Source organism: Phocoena sinus, chromosome 2, assembly GCF_008692025.1.
Source record: "Phocoena sinus isolate mPhoSin1 chromosome 2, mPhoSin1.pri, whole genome shotgun sequence".
Classification (NCBI taxonomy): Eukaryota; Metazoa; Chordata; class Mammalia; order Artiodactyla; family Phocoenidae; genus Phocoena; species Phocoena sinus.
The window spans coordinates 71,459,323-71,483,426 of NC_045764.1; the positions used below are offsets into that span (position 1 = coordinate 71,459,323).

At 38.0% G+C, this 24,104-nt stretch overlaps 1 protein-coding gene across 1 annotated transcript in view; it reads left to right on the plus strand.

Moving 5' to 3' along the window:
- Nucleotides 1-24,104, plus strand: part of HERC1 (HECT and RLD domain containing E3 ubiquitin protein ligase family member 1) — a 216,611-nt gene that overhangs the window by 142,152 nt on the left and 50,355 nt on the right. Inside the window, 12 exon segments of the mRNA XM_032621703.1 lie at nt 323-521; nt 2,650-2,810; nt 9,851-9,967; nt 12,302-12,533; nt 13,775-13,899; nt 14,917-15,137; nt 16,102-16,370; nt 17,132-17,184; nt 17,869-18,069; nt 18,787-18,961; nt 22,475-22,745; nt 22,885-23,098. Coding sequence (XP_032477594.1) covers nt 323-521; nt 2,650-2,810; nt 9,851-9,967; nt 12,302-12,533; nt 13,775-13,899; nt 14,917-15,137; nt 16,102-16,370; nt 17,132-17,184; nt 17,869-18,069; nt 18,787-18,961; nt 22,475-22,745; nt 22,885-23,098 — 2,238 coding nt within the window.

Genomic DNA, 24,104 nt, shown 5'->3' on the forward strand with positions numbered 1-24,104 from the left:
GTTTTAATGATCTTTAGAGAACCTCTGGTTAAATCTTAACAAACAAAAGTGAAACTTTTTTGTTTTTAAGAGCACCTTCTCTAAAATAAGAAATGAGTAATTACAAGGGCTTGTTACATTATTGTCTGTAGAGTCTATAACAAGTACAATAGTGAATGCAGGATTATATATATAAGAACATTTTTTTCTGTAAATCTTTTGCAGAAATTGATACTTATGAAATATATTTAGAAGCTTTCCAAATTAAAAGCTTCCCATTCCCTCGTCACTTTTGAAAAAAACAAATCCTTACTACTTTCTTAACCGTAATCTTGGTTTATAGAGATTGATCAACAAGCTGAAGAAAGTGACCAAGCCCAACAGGCACAGACGCCAGTTACCACTAGCCCATCAGCCTCGAGTACAACATCCTTTATGAGCAGCTCACTGGAGGACACCACAACTGCCACCACTCCAGTCACTGACACAGAAACGGTGCCTGCATCTGAGTCCCCAGGAGTGATGCCACTTAGTCTTCTCAGGTAGGGAAATTGACTTTAATGTCTGCCATATTGATGCCTGTGGTTCTAAACACACAGTTGTTCTCTTGTGAAGAATGTGTCCAACTAAGTCAAGGCATTCTAGAGCTAGAGGGAACCCAAGAGATCATATAGTCAAACTCATTTTACTGAAGTTGGAAGTGTCCCTCAGAAGTTTAATAACTTGCCCAAAGTCTCTCAGCCAGTTAGTGGTGGTCCCAGATCTAATCAGCAGTACCACAGACAATCAGGTACTGTAGTACTCTATCTTCTTATAATGATCTTTTTTTTTTTTTTTTTGGCTAGGCTTTTGAATATTTTTTTTCCTCCAAAGGTAAATACTTGCATTTTGAATATTAGAGCCTCAAGAAAGAGCTTACCTCCAGGAAAATGATTTTCTCTTCTTGGTGTTTTCCTTTTAAGCATAATTCTTTAACTATACTTTTATTCTTTCTATAAGGTCAAACAAGTCTACTTTTCAAATGAAAGAGCATGTCTTATGATCTTCTTCATCCAGCCCTATTTTAGTAGACTCATAAATTCCAAAGAATGCTCAAGTTTCTTTTTGCTTCAGTTTGCCAGATGTATACATAAAATAAAAACCTTTGAGTGAAAATCTTTAGGGAGAGACTTTTGTGAGCTCTCTTAACGAGGGCTTAAGTGAAATGAAGGGAAGCAGAATAGTTAGTCTCCCTTTTTCTTATTTCTTTCCCCCCTTCCCTTAATTGATAGGTCATTATTGTTTCCAGTGTGTAAACACATCTTAGAGGATAGGAGAGAGAGTGGCTATTATCGTAATGAGTCTAAAATTTTGGTGTGCACAAGAGCCACCTGGGAAACTTTTTAAATGTCTGGGGCTGTATTCCCTAGCAAGTCGCATTCAGTAGGTCTGGTGTGGCACCTAGTTTGCATTTGAATTAAGTTTCTTCAGTGATTCTGATGCAGTGAGCTTCAGCTCACACATTAAGAATTATTGCTCTGGTCTTAGACAGAAGGAGCGCTAATCCAAGTAGCTACCAGTGGCGGGTCCCCACACATCTGCCTCTTAGCTCTCTCACTTAAGTAACACAGTTCCAGGAAGTGCCTCTGTTCAAGAAAGGAGGAAGAGAAGAGTGATAGGATATTCTAATATGGTTTTTAATCCTTCTGCCAATTACAGAATTCAAGGCATCCACAGAGAATCAGTAACACTGTGACTCTTTGTTTCCTTTCAAACTCCATAGGTGTGGAATTCAATGGTAAAATAATGCTCCCTTGCTCCGAGAGACATTCACCAGGCCTGTGACTCCTTCTTTCCTCTTAGTCTGCATTTCCCTGCTATTGGCTAAGACTGTAGTAGAGCTGCAGTTGTCTCTGCCTGGCTCAACATCATTTAATACAAGAAAAATCAGGGAGCAGCTGCCCCCTATGTGGATACCATCGTATCACAGTTGCTTGACTGGGTTGACAGTGCTCTTTTGATGCTTAAAAAGTTATTAGTTTTGTTGGACAAATCTAAAGAGCAGTCACTCAGTGAGGATCTTCCTGGACTTATTTTTAGCCAGTGCCTGCCTTTTCAGCGTGAGAGGGGCTGCTTCTCCTGTACTTTTACCCCTCTACACAGCTGACATATCATTCATATGCTGTTTTTCATTTGTGTTGGGTGACTGGGCACTTTTCTTTCCGTAACTTACCTATAGACTCTCACTTTGAATCCATGTGAATAATTTCATGGCTATAGCGAATGTATGTATCTGAAGTAACTTATAATTTATCTATCTTTAAAAGTCTTCTTTATTCTCTAACTACTATATGCCTACCAAAATACCCCTGTCACCTTGGTATTATAGTAGAAGGAAAGCTGCGTGAAGGCAGAGATTTTTTAAAAATCTATTTTGTTAATTGCTGTATTCCCCCCACCTGCTATGTTGCTTTCATTTTGCTGAACACGTGAAAAGGTATTACTTTTATAGTAAAAGCATCCTATGAGGTAACGACTTTTAAAACTGTGGAGTCTCTCTTCCCTCTCCCCGATTAAACTATAGCTAACTTGTATAGTTTTCCAGGTCTCATATTCTTCTGTAAGAAGATTGTGATGTATACATTATTTTCTAATTGGATTTCTGTGCTAACCATTGTTGTTTTCTTAAAGGCAAATGTTCTCTAGTTACCCAACTACCACTGTACTTCCCACACGTCGTGCACAGACTCCTCCAATATCATCGTTACCAACCTCTCCTTCTGATGAAGTAGGAAGGAGGCAAAGCTTAACTTCTCCTGATTCCCAGTCAGCAAGGCCAGCTAACCGCACAGGTGCGTGTGCTATCATGCGCTATGACACCCAGACCTTGACATTCCATATGTGTGAGACTTTATTATGTGGGCATTGTGTTTTGTCTTCACTGAAGGTAGAACAGTGATTTTAATTAAGGGGGATCTGCCCCATCAAACTGAGCTGTCTTCTCTCTTTTGAAGCTGTAGATTGAATTATGGCTATATAAGAGAGAAATAATGTACTGTACATCAGTCATATTAGACTTTTCTTCTTTTCTAATATAGGCATTTTTAATGCTGTTAATTTCCCTCTAAGCACTGATGTTGCTGCAATCCAAACATTTTGAAATGCTATGTTTTCATTTTCATTCAGTTTAAAGTACTTTCTAGTTTACCATTGATACCTTCTTTTTTTTTTTTTTTTGCGTTATGTGGGCCTCTCACTGTCGTGGCCTCTCCCGTTGTGGAGCGCAGGCTCAGTGGCCATGGCTCACGGGCCCAGCCGCTCCGCGGCATGTAGGATCTCCCCGGACCAGGGTATGAACCCGTGTCCCCTGCATCGGCAGGCGGACTCTCAACCACTGCACCACCAGGGAAGCCCCTGATACCTTCTTTGACATATGGGTTATTTGGAAGTATGTTATTTCACTTCCTAATACTAGGGGATTTTCCAGGTATCTTTCTGTTGTTGATTTCTAATTTAATTTCATTTTCATCAAAGAACATATCTTGTATAATTTGAATTATTTTATTTTATTTTTATTTATTTATTTTTTGGTGGTAGATATGTAACTTTTTTAGAAACTGCCTATAGTGTCGCATAGTGGTTGTACCATTTTCTAACTGCTTCTTAGACTCTCAGTCAGTCCTATTTTTTTGCCTCACTTTGGTTTCCAGAAGTATCTGCTACCACCCATTTCTGAACATTTTGAGATTCTGAGGAATAAGTTCTGTTGTTTTGACTTTCCTCATTGCTGTTGGAGGATTCAGTTTTCTCAGGACCACTGAGGCAATTTATGTTTGCCCATTGGCTTTCTTACTTCTAAAATTTTACTGCAGTTTTCCTGTTCTCTCAGTCCTTATGGATTTCTGCATTTAAAATATTTCCTTTACTGCCATTTTAATGGGTTTTCAGGAATTAGTAGAACTAAATGCTTATGTTCAATTCACTATTTTAAGCTTATTCATTTTAAAAAATGTTTATTGGAGTATAGTTGATTTACAACGTTGTGTTAGTTTCAGATGTACAGCAAAGCGAATCAGTTATACATATATCCACTCTTTGTTAGATTCTTTTCGCATATAGGTCATTCAGTAGTATTGAGTAGAGTTCCCTGTGCTATACAGTAGCTTCTTATTAGTTACCTGTTTTACATATAGTAGTGTTTATATGTCAATCCCAATCTCTCACTTTATCCCTTTTCCCCTTTTCCCCCCTTGGTAACCATAAATTTGTTTTCTACATCTGTGACTCTATTTCTGAAACTTGTCTTATGGCGCAGAATATGGTCTGTTTTTTGTTTTTTGTTTTTTTTTTTGCGGTATGCGGGCCTCTCACTCTTGTGGCCTCTCCCATTGTGGAGCACAGGCTCCGGACACGCAGGCTCAGCGGCCATGGCTCACGGGCCTAGCCACTCCGCGGCATGTGGGATCCTCCCGGACCGGGGCACGAACCCGTGTCCCCTGCATCGGCAGGCGGACTCAACCACTGCGCCACCAGGGAAGCCCTATGGTCTGTTTTTATAACTATTCCATTTACACTTGGAAAAAATGTGTATGTGCTACTGTTGAGTGGTATGTTCTAGAAATTGTTGATTAGGTCAAGTTGATTGATAGTGTTGTCCAAGTCTTCTTTATCCTTACTTATTTTTCATTTACCTATTCTATCAATTACTGTGGGAGTGGTGTTGAAATCTCTAACTATAATTGTGGATTTGTCTATTTCCCCTTTCATTTATTAGTTTTTGTTTCATGTACTTTAAAGCTCTGTTTTTAGGTCCATAAACATTTAGGATTCTTATATCTTCTTAATGAATTGACCTCTTTATTGTTATGAAATGACTCTCTTTATCTGTGTTAATACTGTTTGCCCTTAAATCTGCTTTATCTGGTATAAATGTAGCCACTTCTGAATTTTTTATTTGTTTTATAATCATGTATCTTCTCCCGTCATTTTACCTTTAACTTATTTGGGTCTTTGTATTTAAAGTAGATTTCTTAAAGGTAGCCTATAGTTGGGTCCAGCTTTCAAAATTCAGCCTTACGTTCTCTACCTTTTAATTGGGATGTTTAGACCATTTACCTTTACTGTGATTATTGTTATAGCTGGGTTTAAATCTACCTTCTTTTTTTTCATCTCATCAGTTCTTGTTTCCTTTTTTCTCTTTTTCTATCTCCTTTGAATTAAACGAATATTTTTTTTTTTTTTTTTTTTGCGGTACGCGGGCCTCTCACTGCTGTGGCCTCTCCCGTTGCGGAGCACAGACTCCGGACGCGCTGGCTCAGCGGCCATGGCTCACGGGCCCAGCCGCTCCGCGGCATGTGGGATCCTCCCGGACTGGGGCACGAACCCGTGTCCCCTGCATCGGCAGGCGGACTCTCAACCACTGCGCCACCAGGGAAGCCCTAAACGAATATTTTTAAAATTCCATTTTATCTCCTTTGTTGGCTTACTAGCTATACTTGCTGTTGTGTTTTTAGAGATTACTTTCAGGTTTATAGTATGCATTCTTAATTATCACAGTCTACTTTCAAGTAATGTTATACCACTTCATGTATAATAAAAGAATCTAACAATAGTATGCTTTCATTTCCCCTTTTGCAGCCTTTGTACTTTTGTTATTATAAATTTAACTTCTATGAATCTTATAAAGCCCCATAATACATTATTATTTTTGCTGTATATAGCCAATTATCTTTTAAAGATATTTTAAAAAACTAAAATATGTATTTTTTATTAACTCACATATTTTCTAGTTCTGAGATTCTTTATTCTTTTATGTATATCAATATTTGCATCTGGTATCATTTCCTTCTGCTTTAAAGACTTCCTTTAACATTTCTTGTAGTGATCTGCTAGTGATGAATTCTTTTGGCTCTTTTATGTCCAAAAGAGTCTATTTCACCTTACTTTTTGAAAAAATATTTTCACTGGGAATAGAATTCTATATTGACAGTTGTTGTTTCTTTTTCTTCAGTACTTTAAGGTGTTGCCCTACTGTCTTCTGATTTGCATTGTTTCCAGTGATAAGTCTTCTGTCTTTCTAATGTTGATGTAATATGCCTTTTTCTCTGGCTGCTTTTAAGATTTTTCTTTTTATCACTGGGCTTAAGCAATTTGATTGTGATCTGCCCTGGTGTAGTTTTTTTCATGTTTCTTGTGCTTGGGGTTTATTGAGGTTTTTGGACATGTAGGTTTAAAGTTGTCCATTAAATTTGGAAATTTTTCATTCATTATTTTTTTCAGATTTTTTTCTGTTCCACTACTCCTCCATTTCAGTGTCTCCAGTTACATATATGTTAAGCCACTTGCAGTTATCCCGCAGATCACAATCACTGATGCTCTGCTCTGTTTTTGTTTTCAATTCTTTTTCCTGTCTGTGTTTGATTTTGGATAATTTTTATTGTTGTGCCTTCTGGTCACTAATATTGTCTTCTGCAGTGTCTAATCTGCTCTTAATCCCATCCAGTGTATGTTTCCCTTCAGATATTGTAGTTTTCTAGAAGTTCTGTATGTCTTTTTTTTTTTAAATCTCCCATGTCTTTTTTAACATACTCAGTCTTTCCTCTGCCTTACAGAATACATGGAATAACAGTTCTCATTATTAAAACAGTTATATTCTGTGAACACAGAATTAGTGAAAACTGAACCATTGTTCTCTAGGGAAAATACAGGGCTAGATTTCTGTGAGCTTCTGGTCACACTTTGTCAACTGATCAATATATAACCTTATTTTATGTGTGTTTCGATTTAAAGACACCATATTTAATATGTGTTGTTGATTCATTAGCATTGAACTCATGGCCAGCAACACTATTAACTCATGCATGCGTGAAGCTTAACACTTATATTTTCTCCGTAAGGCACATTTTAGCCTTCTTGCACTTAGGAACACTAGACAGCATTTCAGCACTATACTTGGGGGTCATTTTAAACAATGAAATCACCAACAAAAAGCACAAAAAATGCAAAAGAAGTAACACTAAATAGCATGAAAGGACACTTGTTATAGTCTGAGGGCTGAAACAAGAATACAGAGCATCACCTTGTTTGACCTCAGCTGGGAACAAATGCATCAGAAGACTGAATTTTTTGGTCACCCTGTGCATGTGAATGACTGTGAAAGTGCCATGAGTATTGATTTTGGAGTTACAAATTAACTTAAAGGAGTAGATTAATTGGCAGATAGGGAATCCACAATTAACGAGAATCAAGTGTATTTATAGTATGTTTTAATGTCTGTGGTACTTAATTTATCAATTATTTCTAGATCTGTTTCTATTAATTTTTCTCCTCATCTTGAATTGTGTTTTCTTGTTTCTTTGCACGTTTGGTAATTTTTCATTGGGTACCAGACATTGTGAATTTTACCTAGCTGGGTGCTGGATATTTTGTATTTCGTTCATTGTATTATACTTAAACTTTGTTCTAGAATTCAGTTAAGTAACTTGAAAACAATTTGATTCTTTCAAGACTTCCTTTTAAGCTTTGTTAGGTGGGACCAGGACAGCCTTTAGTTTGTTTAGTATTGTATCTAATACCTTATGCATTACAAAGTTTTTTCATTCTGGCTTGTTGTAACACAAACTTCCCAACCCTATGTGAGCTCTAAGGATTGTTCTGCCTGCTACTTCTTGGTGATTCTTTCCCTAGCTTTGGATAGTTGCTGTATTAGCATCAGCTGAGGACTTGAGGGGAAGAGGACCCTCTGCACATTTCTGGAATTCTCTATGTAGCTGCCCTCTTTCCATACAGATCTCCCCTTTCTGGATTCTGCCCTGTGAATTCTAGCCACTTTTGAACTCTCTACTCTGTCTCCGCCATTCAGAGAGACCATTGAGTTTGGCTTGAATTTACCCTCCCTGACCTGCAGTTTGGGAAGTTCTTTCCAGGCAGTAAGCTAAGGCAGTTGTACACCTTGCCTCATTTGATTCTCTTCTCTCAGGGATCACCGTCCTACACTACCTATTGTCCAATATCTGCAGACTGTTGTTTGATAATTTTTGTCTGTTTTTTTAGTTGTTTAAGGTGAGGGTAAATCTAGTCTCTGTTACTCTACCGTGGCAAGGAGAAGTCCATCAGATATATCAGGGCTATCACCACTGTAGCAGTAATGACATTTTTTTAAGCAAAAATGAGAGTTATAGTCTTCCCTCCCTCCATCCTTCCCTCTTTCCCTCCTTCCCTTCTTCCTTACTAATTCAATTTGAAAGCCATTAAGTGGGGCCAAGCTAGGGAGGCACTCATGCCAGCAGAGTATGGGAGGTGCATGGCATGGTAGTCCAGTATGGGTTGTCAGAGCCAGATTGGGGTGAAAAAAAAAAACACCTCATGTGTGTGGGGAGTGGCCTGGCATAACGTTTTGGAGTCCAAGTGGGGCAAAGAAGTGTCCATATGGCCTGGCACTAGGTGTCAGAACCATATAGGGTGAAGAGGGCCTCCACTGGCAGCTGTCCACTGCGAGGGCCTTGGGACAGTGATGCTTCAGTAGCAGTACACACACCTAGTGCCAAGATCCTGTCTTTTAAATACCATTCTCTACTAGAAGGAACCTTGATCTTCTGAGAGAGAAATGGCTGATTTCAGGTCTCAGTATGAGATGAGCCTAGAATAGCTTGTGCCATAAAGTGACAAAGTACTCAGAGAATGATGGGCACAGGCTGGAAGGATATAGAAATCAGAGTGAAGGGACATCCACTGGCCAAATCTGGGAGATTTGGGGCATAAAAATAAACAATAATTACAATAACAGATAGTAACTCATGAATGCAATGAGAATCCGTAACCCTATACTGATGGAGAAAGGAGAAGCTTTGCTTTAGAGTGGAATACCAACTGATGAATCTGAAAGCAATGATGGACTTAAAAAAAACCATCATTTTGTCAACCGTTGTAATGATAATTAATTCAGCCAGTAAGCATAAATGGATGCAGAGTGAAACTGATGAAGAATGAGATATTTACCTATTCTCATAGTGTTTTCCCACAAATACTTACTAATTACAAAGAAAATAAAAAAAAGAGTACCTTTACAATGGAGAAACCTGGCAGATACCAGCTTCACTCAAGTGATCAAAGTTAACATCATCAAGTTAACCTTGTCAGACCCATCATAATAGGACAACATGAAATCATGAACCATCTAATAGAATGCAGTAAGAAGAGGGCAACATCAATTTTGCGCTTCTCCTGCCAAAATGCACAACCTGAGTCTAATCATGAGGAAACAGAAGACATCAGATTGAGGGACTTTCTACCCTATAACTGGCCTGGAATCTTCAAAGTATCAAAGTGAAGGAGACTGAAGAGACATGAAAATTAAATGTAAAGATGATCCTGGATTGGATCCTTTGCTGTAAAGAACGTTATCAGGACTTTCCTTGCAACTAGAATGGAATCTGGATTAGATGATAATTGTTAATTTCCTGACTTTGATAGTTGCCTTGTGGTTATACAGGAGAATGTTGTTATTTGTAAGAGAAATATATTAATGTATTCAGGGAAGATGGAGCATTATGTCTGCTACTTACTCTCCAGTGGTTCAAGGGTAAAAGAATTCTTTGTACTATTCTTACAAATTTTTGTAAAGCTTGAAATTTTTTGTCAGTAGGAAACTATTTTTTAAAAAGAAAACAAACATTTTTTTCAGCAGGTTTGTCTATAGCTAGTTTATCTTTAAGAAAAACCTTAAAAAGCTATATCAGATTTAATCATATTTAGTTACTAGAGAATTCTTAGTAGAGTAACATTTCATTATATTTGGACACTATTAAGAAAATTGGGAATTATGGTTACTATAAGAATACTTTTTATTCATGGCATATAGTGATATTTAGGACTTCTCTTTCTTTTGTCTCAGCCTTGTCAGACCCAAGCAGTAGACTTTCAACTTCTCCTCCTCCTCCAGCAATTGCAGTACCCTTGTTGGAAATGGGGTTCTCTCTCCGGCAGATTGCGAAAGCCATGGAAGCCACAGGTAGTATAATTTTTTTTAATGTTTTTTTAATTGGAGTATGATTGCTTTACAATGTTGTGTTAGTTTCTGCTGTAGAGTGAAGTGAATCAGCTATATGTATACATATGTCCCCTCCCTGCTGGACCTCCCTCCCTCCCCATCCCACCCATCTAGGTCATCACGGAGCACTGAGCTGAGCTCCCTGTGCTGTACAGCAGGTTCCCACTAGCTATCTGTTTTATACATGGTACTGTATATATGTCAAACCTAATCTCCCAATTCATCTCACCCTCCTTTTCCCCTCTGTGTCCACATGTCCGTTCTCTACGTCTGTGTTTCTATTCCTGCCCTGCAAACAGGTTCATCTGTACCATTTTTCTAGATTCCACATATATGCATTAATATTTGATATTTGTTTTTCTCTATCTGACTTACTTCACTCTGTATGACAGACTCTAGGTCCATCCACATCTCTACAAATGACCCAGTTTCATTTCTTTTTATGGCTGAGTAATATTTCTTTATATATATGTACCACATCTTCTTATCCATTCCTCTGTCAATGGACATTTAGGTTGCTTCCATGTCCTGGCTATTGTAAATAGTGCTGCAGTGAACATTGGGATACATGTGTCTTTTTGAATTACAGTTTTCTCAGGGTATATGCCCAGTAGTGAGATTGCTGGATCATACGGTAATTCTATTTTTAGTTTTTTAAGGAACCTCCATACTGTTCTCCATAGTGGCTGTATCAGTTTACATTCCCACCAACAGTGCAGAAGGGTTCCCTTTTCTCCACACCCTATCCAGCATTTATTGGTTGTAGACTTTTTGATGATGACCATTCTGACTGGTGTGAGGTGATACCTCACTGAAGTTTTGATTTGCATTTCTCTAATGATTAGTGATGTTGAGCATCTTTTCATGTGCCTCTTGGCCATCTGTATGTCTTCTTTGGTGAAATGTCTACTTAGGTCTTCCACCCACTTTTTGATTGGGTTGTTTGTTTTTTTGATACTGAGCTGCATGAGCTGTTTGTATACTTTGGAGATGAATCCTTTGTCTGTTGCTTTATTTGCAAATATTTTCTCCCAACGTGTGGGTTGTCTTTTCGTCTTGTTTATGGTTTCCTTTGCTGTGCAAAAGCTTTTAAGGTTCATTAGGTCCCATTTGCTTATTTTTGTTTTCATTTTCATTACTCTAGGAGGTGAGTCATAAAAGACCTTGATATGATTTATGTCAAAGAGTGTTTTCCCTATGTTTTCCTCTAAGAGTTTTATCATGTCCAGTCCTACATTTAGGTCTTTAATCCATTTTGAATTTATTTTTGTATGTGATGTTAGGGAGTGTTCTAATTTCATTCTTTCACAGGTAGTTGTCCAGTTTTCCCAGCACCATTTACTGAAGAGGCTGTCTTTTCTCCATTGTTTATTCTTGCCTCCTTTATCATAGATTAGGTGACCAGAGGTGCATGGGTTTATCTCTGGGCTTTCTATCCTGTACCGTTGATCTATATTTCTGTTTTTGTGCAAGTACCTTGCTGTCTTGATTACTGTAGCTTTGTAGTTGGGGAGCCTGATTCCTCCAGCTCCGTTTTCTTTCTCAAGATTGCTTTGGCTGTTCGGGGTCTTTTGTGTTTCCGTACAAATTGTGAAATTTTTTGTTCTAGTTCTGTGAAAAATGCCATTTGGTAATTTGATAGGGATTGCATTGAACCTGTAGATTGCTTTGGGTAGAAGAGTCATTTTCACAACATTGATTCTTCCAATCCAGGAGCATGGTATATCTCTCCATCTGTTTGTGTCATCTTTGATTTCTTTCATCACTGTTTTATAGTTTTCTGAGTCCAGGTCTTTTGCCTCCTTAGGTAGGTTTATTCCTAGGTATGTTATTCTTTTTGTTGCAGTGGTAAATGGGAGTGTTTCCTTAATTTCTCTTTCTGATCTTTCATTGTTGGTGTATAGGAATGCAAGAGATTTCTGTCCATTAATTTTGTATCTTGCAACCTTACCAAATTCATTGATTAGTTCTAGTAGTTTTCTGGTGGCATCTTTAGGATTTTCTATGTATAGTATGATGTCATCTGCAAACAGTGACCGTTTTACTTCTTCTTTTCCAATTTGTATTCCTTTTATTTTTCTTACTGTAACTTTTTATGTATCATTATATGCAATTATGAGAAGCACCATCTTTATTAAAGGCAGTATGTTTTTTAAGAGGCCATAAAGGTTTGTAAGATTTTTAACACAAGATTCAGTTACAGTGGCAACATAGCAGACAGTCTTAAACTGATAGCATGAATAACTAATTATTTTGCCCAAAGTCAGTATTAGACCTTTTTTTCCCCCTGTTCAGGTGCTCGAGGAGAGGCTGATGCCCAGAACATCACTGTCCTTGCCATGTGGATGATAGAGCACCCTGGGCATGAGGATGAGGAGGAGCCCCAGTCAGGCAGCACAGCCGACTCAAGGCACGGAGCCACAGTTGTAGGCAGTGGTGGGAAGTCAAATGATCCCTGCTATTTGCAGTCACCAGGAGACATACCATCAGCTGATGCTGCTGAAATGGAGGAAGGCTTTAGTGAAAGGTGAAATTCCAATTTCCATATTTCTGTTCCATGTGTTATAAATGGTACCCCAAGAACCCCATTATGTCCCTTCATAGATGCTTCTAATGGTATATAAGGTTGATAACTAGAGAGAGATGAAAAGGTGGACATTTCAGTTACAAGCTTATGTTTCTGTGAAGCACCCTTAACAGAATGACATGACAGGTTTTGACTTGAATGATGTTTTTATGAAAATAAGGAAATAATTTTAATATAAAATTGCTGAAAAGAAGAAACTAAAAATTAAAATAAGTTTATTCTGAAATAAAGTAAATATGCTGATAAAATAATTTTATATAAGAGATATAAACTAGAATGTTCATTTTAATATAAATTGACTTAAAGTAATGCATTCAATAGAAATGGACTTTTCAATCTTTTTTGTCTCTTAATATGGGTTTATATTTTCATTTCTTCTTTAGTTTTTAATATCCAGTACAATACCCCCCTTTTTAAAGTTGTGAAATGAATTCTCTGATAATGCCTAGCCTAAAAAGAAATGTAATAAAATATTCTGTAATTCTTTCTAAAATCCTCCCCCTTCAGCACTTCTTATGACTTTAAATCTTCGTTTCATTTTAGCTCATGAAGTTATATGGGGGGCTCTTGTCTTATATTAATATGCAGACTTTTTCTGACAAGCTTAATGAATATTTTCATAACTTATTTTGAAATACCTGTTTTTCCAAGGCAAGGATTCCCAATCGTTTCAATTTTTAAGTATTTAATCATTTAGGATTTAGTTAAGGCCATTGACCTCATTTGAATTTAAACTCGCATTAAGCGTAATTTCATTGTTGGTGTATTTCAAAACCAATTAAAATTATTGCTCAGGGCAATATGACATATTTATAAGCCAGACACAAAAGATATGTTTCAAAACATATTTTGGGGCTTCCCTGGTGGCGCAGTGGTTGAGAGTCCGCCTGCTGATGCAGGGGAAATGGGATTGTGCCCCGGTCCGGGAAGATCCCACATGCCGCAGAGCGGCTGGGCCCGTGAGCCATGGTCGCTGGGCCTGCGCGTCCGGAGCCTGTTCTCCGCAACGGGAGAAGCCACAGCAGTGAGAGGCCCGCGTACCGCAAAACAAACAAACAAACAAACATATTTTGTTCTCGATAATATTTGGAGGAAAAAGTACTACAAGCAAGCTTGCACCTGTGCTTTCTGTTCATGATGAATTTTAAAAATGTGTGTTGCTTTCAAACTTGCTCTTTTAGCCCTGATAATCTGGATCATGTAGAGAATGCAGCTTCTGGAAGTGGACCACCCGCTAGGGGTCGCTCAGCAGTTACAAGAAGGCACAAATTTGATTTAGCTGCTCGAACATTGCTAGCAAGAGCAGGTAAGTGTATGTTTCACATCCTTCTCTTGGTGAAAGTATTATATATAGTTTGTTTATATTTTAAAGTAAATGTAAAAGCAACATTAAAGAAGATGTAAACTAATGATACTAAGTATTCAGTACCTCCACATTAAAAGAGCAACTATTTGCATATTACTTTCTATGCATTTATATAATTTTACATAATTTAAATCACAGCATACATTCATAGATTTATTTTTAAGTTCCCTCTGGGTGAAGAAGGCTATACTGGTCACTTGTAAATATTGAGAAATTTCATAAATGCTCTCTCTGCCCTCAAAATACTTATAATTTAAGAAGTGAAGATGCATGTTTAAGGCACCACTGATGAGAAGGAGCTAGAAAGAGCACTGTGCCAAAGTAGGCACTGGCTTTTCTGATGTACTTTGTGAATTTTAGGGTTTCACTACTAGGTAAGGCCCAGATAAGCAAAGATATATTTTTTCATTACCTTAGTAAATATTTTTAAGATTATGTTCTGGGCATGTGAAATTTAAATTATAGGGAATATATTTTCCAAACTAAAATCTAGAATATGTCATTTGTCAAAACAGAGTTTAATCTTTGAACTATTAAAACGTAAATAATGGTTCAGTAATTTATGGAAACAGAAAAACTGAGACTGTCTTAGAACATATAGGATGTGTATTTAATATTTAATGAAAGCGACTGACAAAAAAAAAACTAAAAGGATAATAACAGCCCATATTTATTGAGTGTTCTTCTATATAACAAACATTATGAAATATTTTACATAGATTATCTTATTTAAACCTGTCAGCAGCTCTGCAAGGGATGAATACTATTATCCCCATTTCACAGAAGAGGAATATATATATATATATATGTTAGGTAAAGTTTTATGTCTGTGGTTTGGAATCCAATAAGTCAGCTGAGGTAGGCTCTCACCTGCATTGTATGGCAGTTAAGAACTGGCAAAATATTCAGAATTATTTTATACATGCAAATAAAATGCCTTTCTTGTTTTGTTCTGAGCGGGGTTATACCGCTCTGTGCAGGCCCATAGGAATCAAAGTCGGAGAGAAGGAATATCTTTGCAACAAGACCCAGGGGCATTGTATGACTTTAATTTAGATGAGGAATTGGAAATTGATCTTGATGATGAAGCGATGGAAGCTATGTTTGGACAAGACCTGACCAGTGACAACGATATTCTGGGAATGTGGATCCCAGAGGTACTGGATTGGCCTACCTGGGTGTGTGTGACTGCAGCGGGGGCTGCTCTGACTTATTTTCCTGCCCTCCTGTTCATACAGCTTACTAATAACAGCATTTCCTAGAGTTGTAACATTCTGAAAAGTCTGACATCTCATCCTAAAGTTTGGGGCTTTAACACTTGAGGTTACTTTGATACCTACAAACTAGTAAGAAAAAGTCTCTCTTGTTGCTTTCTCTGTGCGATTTTATTGCTTCTCTCCCCAGACTAGATGAATAGAGCCGTGCTGTGATAACTTGATTTCTGATATCAAAGATAGATTACAAAATAGGCATCAGGTCCCAGTCAGCTCTGCTGGGTGTTTAACATGGCTACTGTGCTTACCTTGCTATCTGAATGCATGCTCTTCTTCTTTATAGGTTCTATTTAATCACTGTAATGCCTCATTCTAGGAACCAGTGCCACCTAGATCTTGTAAATGCCTCCATCCAAGGGCAGGGTACATGATGGGTTTGTATGTTTACATTGTTTAGCATTACACTTTTTGTAGCAGGGAAACTGAGAAGTTCACAGGTTTAAGTTCTATAGGAAAGAGCATATACCATATTATGTTAATAAGATAAATGAATCCAAATGACTTCTTAGAAATTCAGAAAATAGATATGCATGTTATGATCAGATGAAAGTAGTTGGTTCATTGGAGGGATTTTAAATCATTTGAGATGGGGCAGATTGTCATTTTTATTAATAACTTTTTTCTCAGTAGGATAGTCAGTTACTTTTATTGTCACTTACTAGTGTGAGGAAGGGGCAAAGAACACCTTCAGACTGTGTGATCTGGATTTTAATTTGAAAGAACTTTGTTATATAGCCTTGATGAACATCTTGCAAATATTCCAGCATATGTAAACAAAATTGTTAATTTAATATAATAAATGATGTTTACCTCTTCTTAATTTTATGTTAACTTGACTAATAATTTGATATGAAATTATTTTGTGCAGCATGTTTGTGAGTCTGAAGACAGGGAAGAAGTGGTGGTATGTGAACTGTGTGAGTGCAGTGTTGTCAGCTTCAATCAGCACATGAAGAGAAATCACCCAGGCTGTGGGCGCAGTGCAAACCGCCAGGGCTATCGCAGCAACGGCTCCTATGTGGATGGCTGGTTCGGTGGTGAATGTGGGAGTGGAAATCCATACTACCTGCTATGTGGCAGCTGCAGGGAAAAGTACTTAGCCCTGAAGACCAAATCCAAGGCAACAAGTTCTGAAAGGTACCTTGAAATTGGATAGATAACCATACCCTCTGATCGAAGTACATAAAGTATCTCTCATTAAGACATGGGAATTGTAGCTTTTTTTATGTGAGGAGTAACCTTTAACCTTTTCTTTATAAAGACCTATGATTGCTGAATTGGGGACAAGGATGAGGGAGGTGGAAGAATTCAAGTTCCTGCCAGAGGTGGGAGCCTGTAGTCTGGGAACAGTTGGTATGGCCTCAGGTTCTTCACCGGAGCTTGACTGTGTTAACCTTTAATTTGTTGTCAAGTTGTGAGTGGGACCCTTGCTTTAACCTTCAGGAGGCTTATGTTCAATTTTTTTCTTTGGTGTTTCTCCCCATAGTTTTGACATCTTAAGGTCTTTTTTCTTGATGAAAAATATAGACTGTTTAGATTAAATGAGCTTCCATGAAAATATTACTTCTTTATACCCTTGAATAGCAAATGTTTGCTATTGAGTAGGGTTTTTGCCCTTATTGTCAACTATTAAAGTCTTTAAGACGTTCTGGAATAGGTTTTGATTAAAAGCCTTATGTAGGTAACCTAGAAACCTCCCTAGTATTTTGGTAAAATAGTCATTAATTTTGTAAACACTTAATACCAATAGTTTTTATTACATTAGCCCATAACATGAAACACACTTTTTAAATTTTGTGTTGCTTTATTAATGACTTTTTAAAATGTCCTAATGACATAATTTGCACTTTGAGGCACTGTTTCATATAAAAACACAATGTTCTTCGTGTTTGGTGCAGGTACAAGGGACAAGCTCCAGATCTAATTGGCAAGCAGGACAGTGTGTATGAAGGTAGTTGTTGTGAGAGCTTCTTTATTTCACATGTATTTTTGTATGTACCTTCTGCTTAACATCTGTTACTAAAACTTACCTTCATGTGTTTGTTTGTATTCATGTACATGTTAACTTAAACTTCCCCCCAAAAGTTCAAGATAGTTTGGTAGCAACAGCCCTCGTTTTAAAAGGAAAAAGACCTGGGTCCTAATACTAGCTTTGCCACAGAATGTTAATTTCAGGTGGCATACATATTTTTTCAAAGTAGGGAAAGTATGTAGTACATTTTGAATTTCCATCCTAATTGAGGAAAGTAAAAGATAAAAAATTGAAGTGAGCATCAGTTTATCTGAAGCATTCATTTATTTGAAGTAACTCATTTCCTAATGATTATGGACAGGGTCAAGAACTTTTTGTTGGCCCCGTAACAATATTTTTTATTAGTTGAAACCTCCACTACCAACTGTAACATGTGCTTTTGGTTTAAATGGATTTGACTGCTCTGCCTCCCTTTCCCTTAGTCTCACTATAACTCAGGAGTGCAGTTTGGTTGGGTCACCAGGAGATGGTGCCGTAGTTCATTTTGTAGGCGCTCGGCTTTCAGTCCATCTGCATTTTAGACATATCTCAAAATAACCATTGCCAGCAGAGTTATTTCATGTTTATATTCACATACCATACACTTCTTTATTTAAATTCCAGAAGACTGGGACATGTTGGATGTTGATGAAGAGGAAAAGCTAACGGGTGAAGAAGAGTTTGAATTACTCGCTGGACCACTTGGTTTAAACGACCGCCGCATTGTACCAGAACCAGTCCAGTTCCCTGACAGTGATCCGTTGGGAGCATCAGTAGCAATGGTAACAGCGACCAACAGTATGGAAGAGACTCTGATGCAAATAGGTAAACTTGAAATGCTGATTGGCATGGATTTTATAGAGTCTATATTAATTTGCTTCTTAGAAAAGTAAATAATAATAATAAGGTAAAGGTTAATAATAATAAGGGTTCAACATTTCCTATCCCATCAAGTATCTGTAGCCAGTTATTCTAATGTTTTGAAGGTCTAGTATAATATTAAGTTTCTGATATTTTCTTTTTATAAAATATTGAAGTGATAAAAAGAAAATTTATAAAATGTAGGGGGTTTTTTGTTTGTATTAAACTTTGTGTTAAGAGAAACCTGGAAATGAATAAAAACCATTTTGCAGTATTTTTTAATTTCGGTGCGAGGGTATGGTAACTTTTTGCTGTATGGAGTACTAAATAAAGAATTGGCGCAGTACTGGTGACTCAGCCCTTTATGTGTACTCAAAGCATATTTTAAAAACTATATCTTTCCTATATTTGTTAATATCAGTAGAAGTGATACATGAGCAAAAATAAATAAAACCAAAAAAATTTAAGAATCATATTTTTCCTATAATAGATTATTGACTTAGAAATGTCCATTTCTCCCAAGCAATTTTCTGTATAACAAAGTTCCAGATGAGCAAAACACATTGATTTGCTTTATTTCCTGGTAGCCTAGAACCTAGGTAGAATGGAAAATTTTTTCAGTAGTCCGGCTATTTTTTTTCTTACCTTCTTATAAACTAAGCAAAATGTTATTTTTTTCAGGTTGCCATGGCTCTGTAGAAAAGAGTTCCTCTGGGAGAATAACATTAGGTGAACAGGCAGCTGCCTTAGCAAACCCTCATGACCGGGTGGTGGCTTTAAGGAGAGTGACTGCTGCTGCTCAGGTTCTTCTGGCCAGAACCATGGTCATGAGAGCTCTGTCTCTTCTCTCAGTCAGGTAAGTGTTATTTTGTGTCAAAAGATGTTACGTTAGCTTCTAGTATGTATTAGACAGGAGTCTGGTATTGTTTGGGAGGATAGAAGTTTTAGAAACTTGAATAGCTACTGTTGAATGAAAGAAGTTAGACATAGTCATCATTATTATTCATTCATTCATTAATTCAGTCAGTCAGTCAGTCATTCAGTTAATGCTTAGCTCTTTTTAGGTAGAAAATATTGCCATTATAGTAACTGAATAAACTGAAAATTTTATTTTATTATCTGAAATGGGAAACCAAGGCTGTTGATCCATTTGGTGTAGGGTAAAACTAAAAGGTCGAGTGAGTTTTTTGCAGAGTTTACCAACTGTGTAGCTAAGTCAGCCTGTATATTCCATCGTGGAGACTCTTGCTGTGCTCATACTGTGGAGCATAATGTTAAGAAAGGGAAGAGTGCCAAGAATACCTAAAAGACATCCATTTAGGAAATGATTAAGTAGGGGTATTTAACAGTAAATCATGAAGAAAGAAGGACCCTGAAAGAAGAACTTAAAGTTTAGATGAGGACTTCCCTGGTGGCACAGTGGTTAAGAATCCGCCTGCCAATGCAGGGGACATGGGTTCGAGCCCTGGTCCGGGAAGATCCCACATGCTGCGGAGCAACTAAGCCCGTGCGCCACAACTACTGAGCCTGCGCTCTAGAGCCCGCAAGCCACAGCTACTGAAGCCCGCGCACCTAGAGCCCATGCTCTGCAAAACAAGAAACCACCGCAATGAGAAGCCCGTGCACCACAACGAAGAGTAGCCCCCGCTTGCCGCAACTAGAGAAAGCCTGAGCGCCACAACGAAGACCCAACACAGCCAAAAATAAATAAACAAATTTTAAAAAATGGATATTTAAAAAAATACTTAGATGAGACTGTATGGGGTTGGCTCAAGACTAGACAGTTCGGACTGTGGAAAATGAAGTTCAGAAACTGACTCACACGTGTAGATAAACATTTGATTTATGACAGTGCTTACATTACAGAGCAGTGAGGAAAGGATGGTCTTTTCCGTAACTTGGGCTAGGTCAGATGGTTTATTCACTTAAGGAAAAAAAATGAGTCTTGGCCCCAACCTCAAACTATATAAAGCAAGTATTTCCAAGTGGCTCTTAGGTCTAAATGTGAAATGTAAATCAATAAAGTTTCTATAAGATAACAGAGGAAGATTTTATTCTTGATATTGGAACAACCGGAGATTTCTTAAGCAAGTCACAAAAGACATTCACTTTAAGGAAAAAAAATTGATAAATTGGACTGCATTAAAAAAGAACTTCTGGGGCTTCCCTGGTGGCGCAGTGGTTGAGAGTCCGCCTGCCGATGCAGGGGACACGGGTTCGTGCCCCGGTCTGGGAAGATCCCACATGCCGCGGAGCGGCTGGGCCCGTGAGCCATGGCCGCTGAGCCTGCGCGTCCGGAGCCTGTCCTCCGCAACGGGAGAGGCCACAGCAGTGAGAGGCCCGCGTAACGCAAAAAAAAAAAAAAAAAAAAAAAAAAAAAAGAACTTCTGTTTAGCAAGTCATTTAGGAAGTAAAAAGGCAAAAAAGTTAAAGGAAAAAAAAAGCACTGAATGGGAGATGATCTTAGCAATGCATATAACCAACGCATATAACCAACAAAATATGTAAAGAATTCTTATAAACCAGTAAGAGAAAGACAGACAACCCAAAAGAAAAATGGACATAATGACAAAAGAGGCTCTCAAAATGGCCAATAAATATGAACAATGAGATGTTCAGTCACATTAGTCTTCAGAGAAATGAAAATGAAAACCCCATGAGATACTACTACACACCCATCAGAATGGCTAAAATTTAAAAGACTGGGGGGAAAAAAGTGATCATGACGGTGTGGAACACTTAGAACTCTCATACACTGTTGGTGAGAAAATAAATTGAGACAGTTACTTTGGAAGACTCTTTAATAGTACCAACTAAAGGTGAATATTAACATACTCTGTGACCCAGAAAAACACTTCTGGGTATATATCCAACAGAAATGCTTACATATGTGCACCCAAAGACATAAGCAAGAACATTTATAGCAGTACTATTCATAATAGCCCCATGCTCTCATCTGTATGGATAAATGAATTGTGCTTAATTTCATTTATATGGGCATATCTTTTTTTATTGTGCTTCGCAGATATTACATTTTTTTTTTTTTACGAATTGAAGGTTTGTGGCAACCCTGTGTTGAGCAAGTCTATTGGCACCATTTTTCCAACAACATTTGCTCACTTCATGTCTCTGTCACATTTTAGTAATTCTTGCAATATTTCAAGCTTTTCCATTATTATTTGTCATGGTGATCTGTGATCAGTGATCTTTGATGTTACTATTACAAAAAGATTTCTGACGGCTCAGATGATGGTTAACATTATTTTTAAATTAAGGTATGTACATTGTTCTTTTTTAAAAAATAAGTATTTATTTTTGGCTGCATTTGGTCTTCGTTGGCTGCGTGCGGGCTTTCTCTAGTTGCAGCGAGCGGGGGCTACTCTTCGTTGCGGTGCGTGAGCTTCTCCTTGCGGTGGCTTCTCGTTGCGGAGCACGGACTATAGGCTCGCGAGCTTCAGTAGTTGTGGCACACGGGCTCAGTAGCTGTGGCTCGCGGGCTCTAGAGCGCAGGCTCAGTAGTTGTGGCACAGGAGCTTAGTTGCTCCACGGCTTGTGGGATCTTCCCGGACCAGGGCTCAAATCCGTGTCCCCTGCATTGGCAGGTGGATTCTTAACCACTGCACCACCAGGGAAGTCCCTGTACATTGTCTTTTAGGCTTAATGCTGTTGCACACTTAACAGACTACAGTGTAGTGTAAACGTGACTTTTATATGCACTGGGAAACCAAAAATATTTGTGTGACTTTCTTTATTGCAATATTCATTTTATTGTGATGGTCTGGAACTGAACCCGAACATCTCCACAGTATGCCTCTGTGTCAGTGAAAATGAATAACTGCTGCTGTAATGCAACAATGTGGATGAATCTTACAAGCATAATGCTGAGTAAAAGCAGCCAGACAGAAGAGAATACATACTTTATTATTCTATTTATATGAAGTTCAGAAACAGGCAAAACTGGTTTATGGCCTTAAAAAGTTGGAATAGTAGTTACTTTTGAAGGCCTAGAGACCGAGAAGGGCCCAAGCAGTCTTCTGGGGTATTGGTAATGTTCTGTTTCTTGATCTGGAAGGTGGTTACATAGGTTTGTTCAGTTTGTGAAAATTCATGATTTGTAAACATTTCTGTAAGTTATACTTTGGTAATTCAGGTATACTTAAGTATGTCAATATTTATTAAAATAAAAAAGTTTCAAAGCAGTTTCCAGCTTACATAATATTTTTGGACATCTCTAAGGACTTGTATGACTAGTGATAGCGCAGCTTGCCTTTTATTTTGGTTGTTGGTGCTATGGATGATATGTGGGGCTCCAGATGGTTCCTTAAATTTATTTTCTTTATGCATCTAAAGTGTTTTCCTTTCCTGGCAGTGGTTCCAGTTGTAGCCTGGCTGCTGGTCTTGAATCTCTGGGACTTACAGATATCCGAACGTTGGTTCGATTAATGTGCTTGGCTGCAGCAGGGAGAGCTGGCCTCTCCACCAGCCCTTCCGCCATGGCAAGCACTTCAGAACGCTCACGAGGTGGGCACAGCAAGGCCAACAAGCCCATTTCTTGCCTGGCCTATCTGAGCACAGCAGTGGGATGTCTAGCATCAAACACTCCTAGTGCTGCAAAACTCCTGGTGCAGTTGTGTACACAGGTAGGATAGTTTTCAGTGCTTTTCTTATTGCATTGCTTATTTCCAGCCAATTCTTAAAGAACCTTCTGAGATAAAATCTTCTTTTTGTTCCAAAATTATATGTAAAAATTAAACCTGTTTGTTGTGATTGCCTCTTCAGAACTTGATTTCTGCTGCAACAGGGGTAAATCTTACCACGGTCGATGATCCAATTCAGCGAAAGTTTCTACCTAGCTTTCTCCGAGGAATTGCTGAAGAGAATAAACTTGTAACCTCCCCAAATTTTGTTGTAACTCAGGCCCTTGTGGCATTACTAGCAGACAAAGGGGCCAAACTGAGACCTAATTATGATAAGTCAGAAGTTGAAAAGAAAGGTAAGTTTCATACGATTTAAATATACAGTCTTTTAATCAATTAATTTGATATGTTTTTAAAAATATGTTTTTGCATTGTTGTATGTGATGAATTACATAACATCATGTATACTTATTAAGTTAGATCATAAGAAAAGTGCATGGATACTTTTTCATTGTGCCTGGAAACAAATATTAGAAAATGTACCAAATAAGTCTTGGTTTGATTAGATTATTTTATTAGATTATGGTTTGGGTCACCATAGATAATAATCCTGGTAGGCTTCCTGAATATAATTTATATAAAGTAGTGCTATTTTTTTCTTTGTCTTAAGATGATACAATTTGAAGGGACTACTTAAACACAGTACTTACCCTTCTCTTCATCAGGACCATTTGGCCAAGAGAGATGGGCTTTTGGATCTATCAGTGCGTTCCCTTGACTGGCTATTAAGATCACTTTTTAAAAAAATTTATTTATTTTTCATTTATTTATTTTTGGCTGGACCGGGTCTTCGTTGCTGTGCAGACTTTCTCTAGTTGCTGCACGCGGGGGCTACTCTTCGTTGCGGTGCACGTGCTTCTCATTGTGGTGGCTTCTCTTGTTGCGGAGCACGGGCTCTAGGTGCACGGCCTTCAGTAGTTGTGGCTCGCGGGCTCAGTAGTTGTGGCTCACGGGCTCTAGAGCGCAAGCTCAGTAGTTGTGGCGCATGGACTTAGTTGCTCCATGGCATGTGGGATCTTCCCTGACCAGGGCTCGAACCCATATCCCCTGCATTGGCAGGCAGATTCTTAACCACTGCACCACCGGGGAAGTCCCTAAGATCACTTTTGAGCAACAAAAGCCAAACTTATTCTTCAGGGCATGCTTCCTCTGCCCTGGCTTTAAAATGATTTCTGCTGCATTCTCAGTCGGTGTATCCTTAGAGCAAAGACTATTGATTAGTGTATATAAATGTACATTTGCAGTGAATCAGATTTAATATAGAATTTGATGTGAGATAAATGCTTTATACCTTGTATGCAT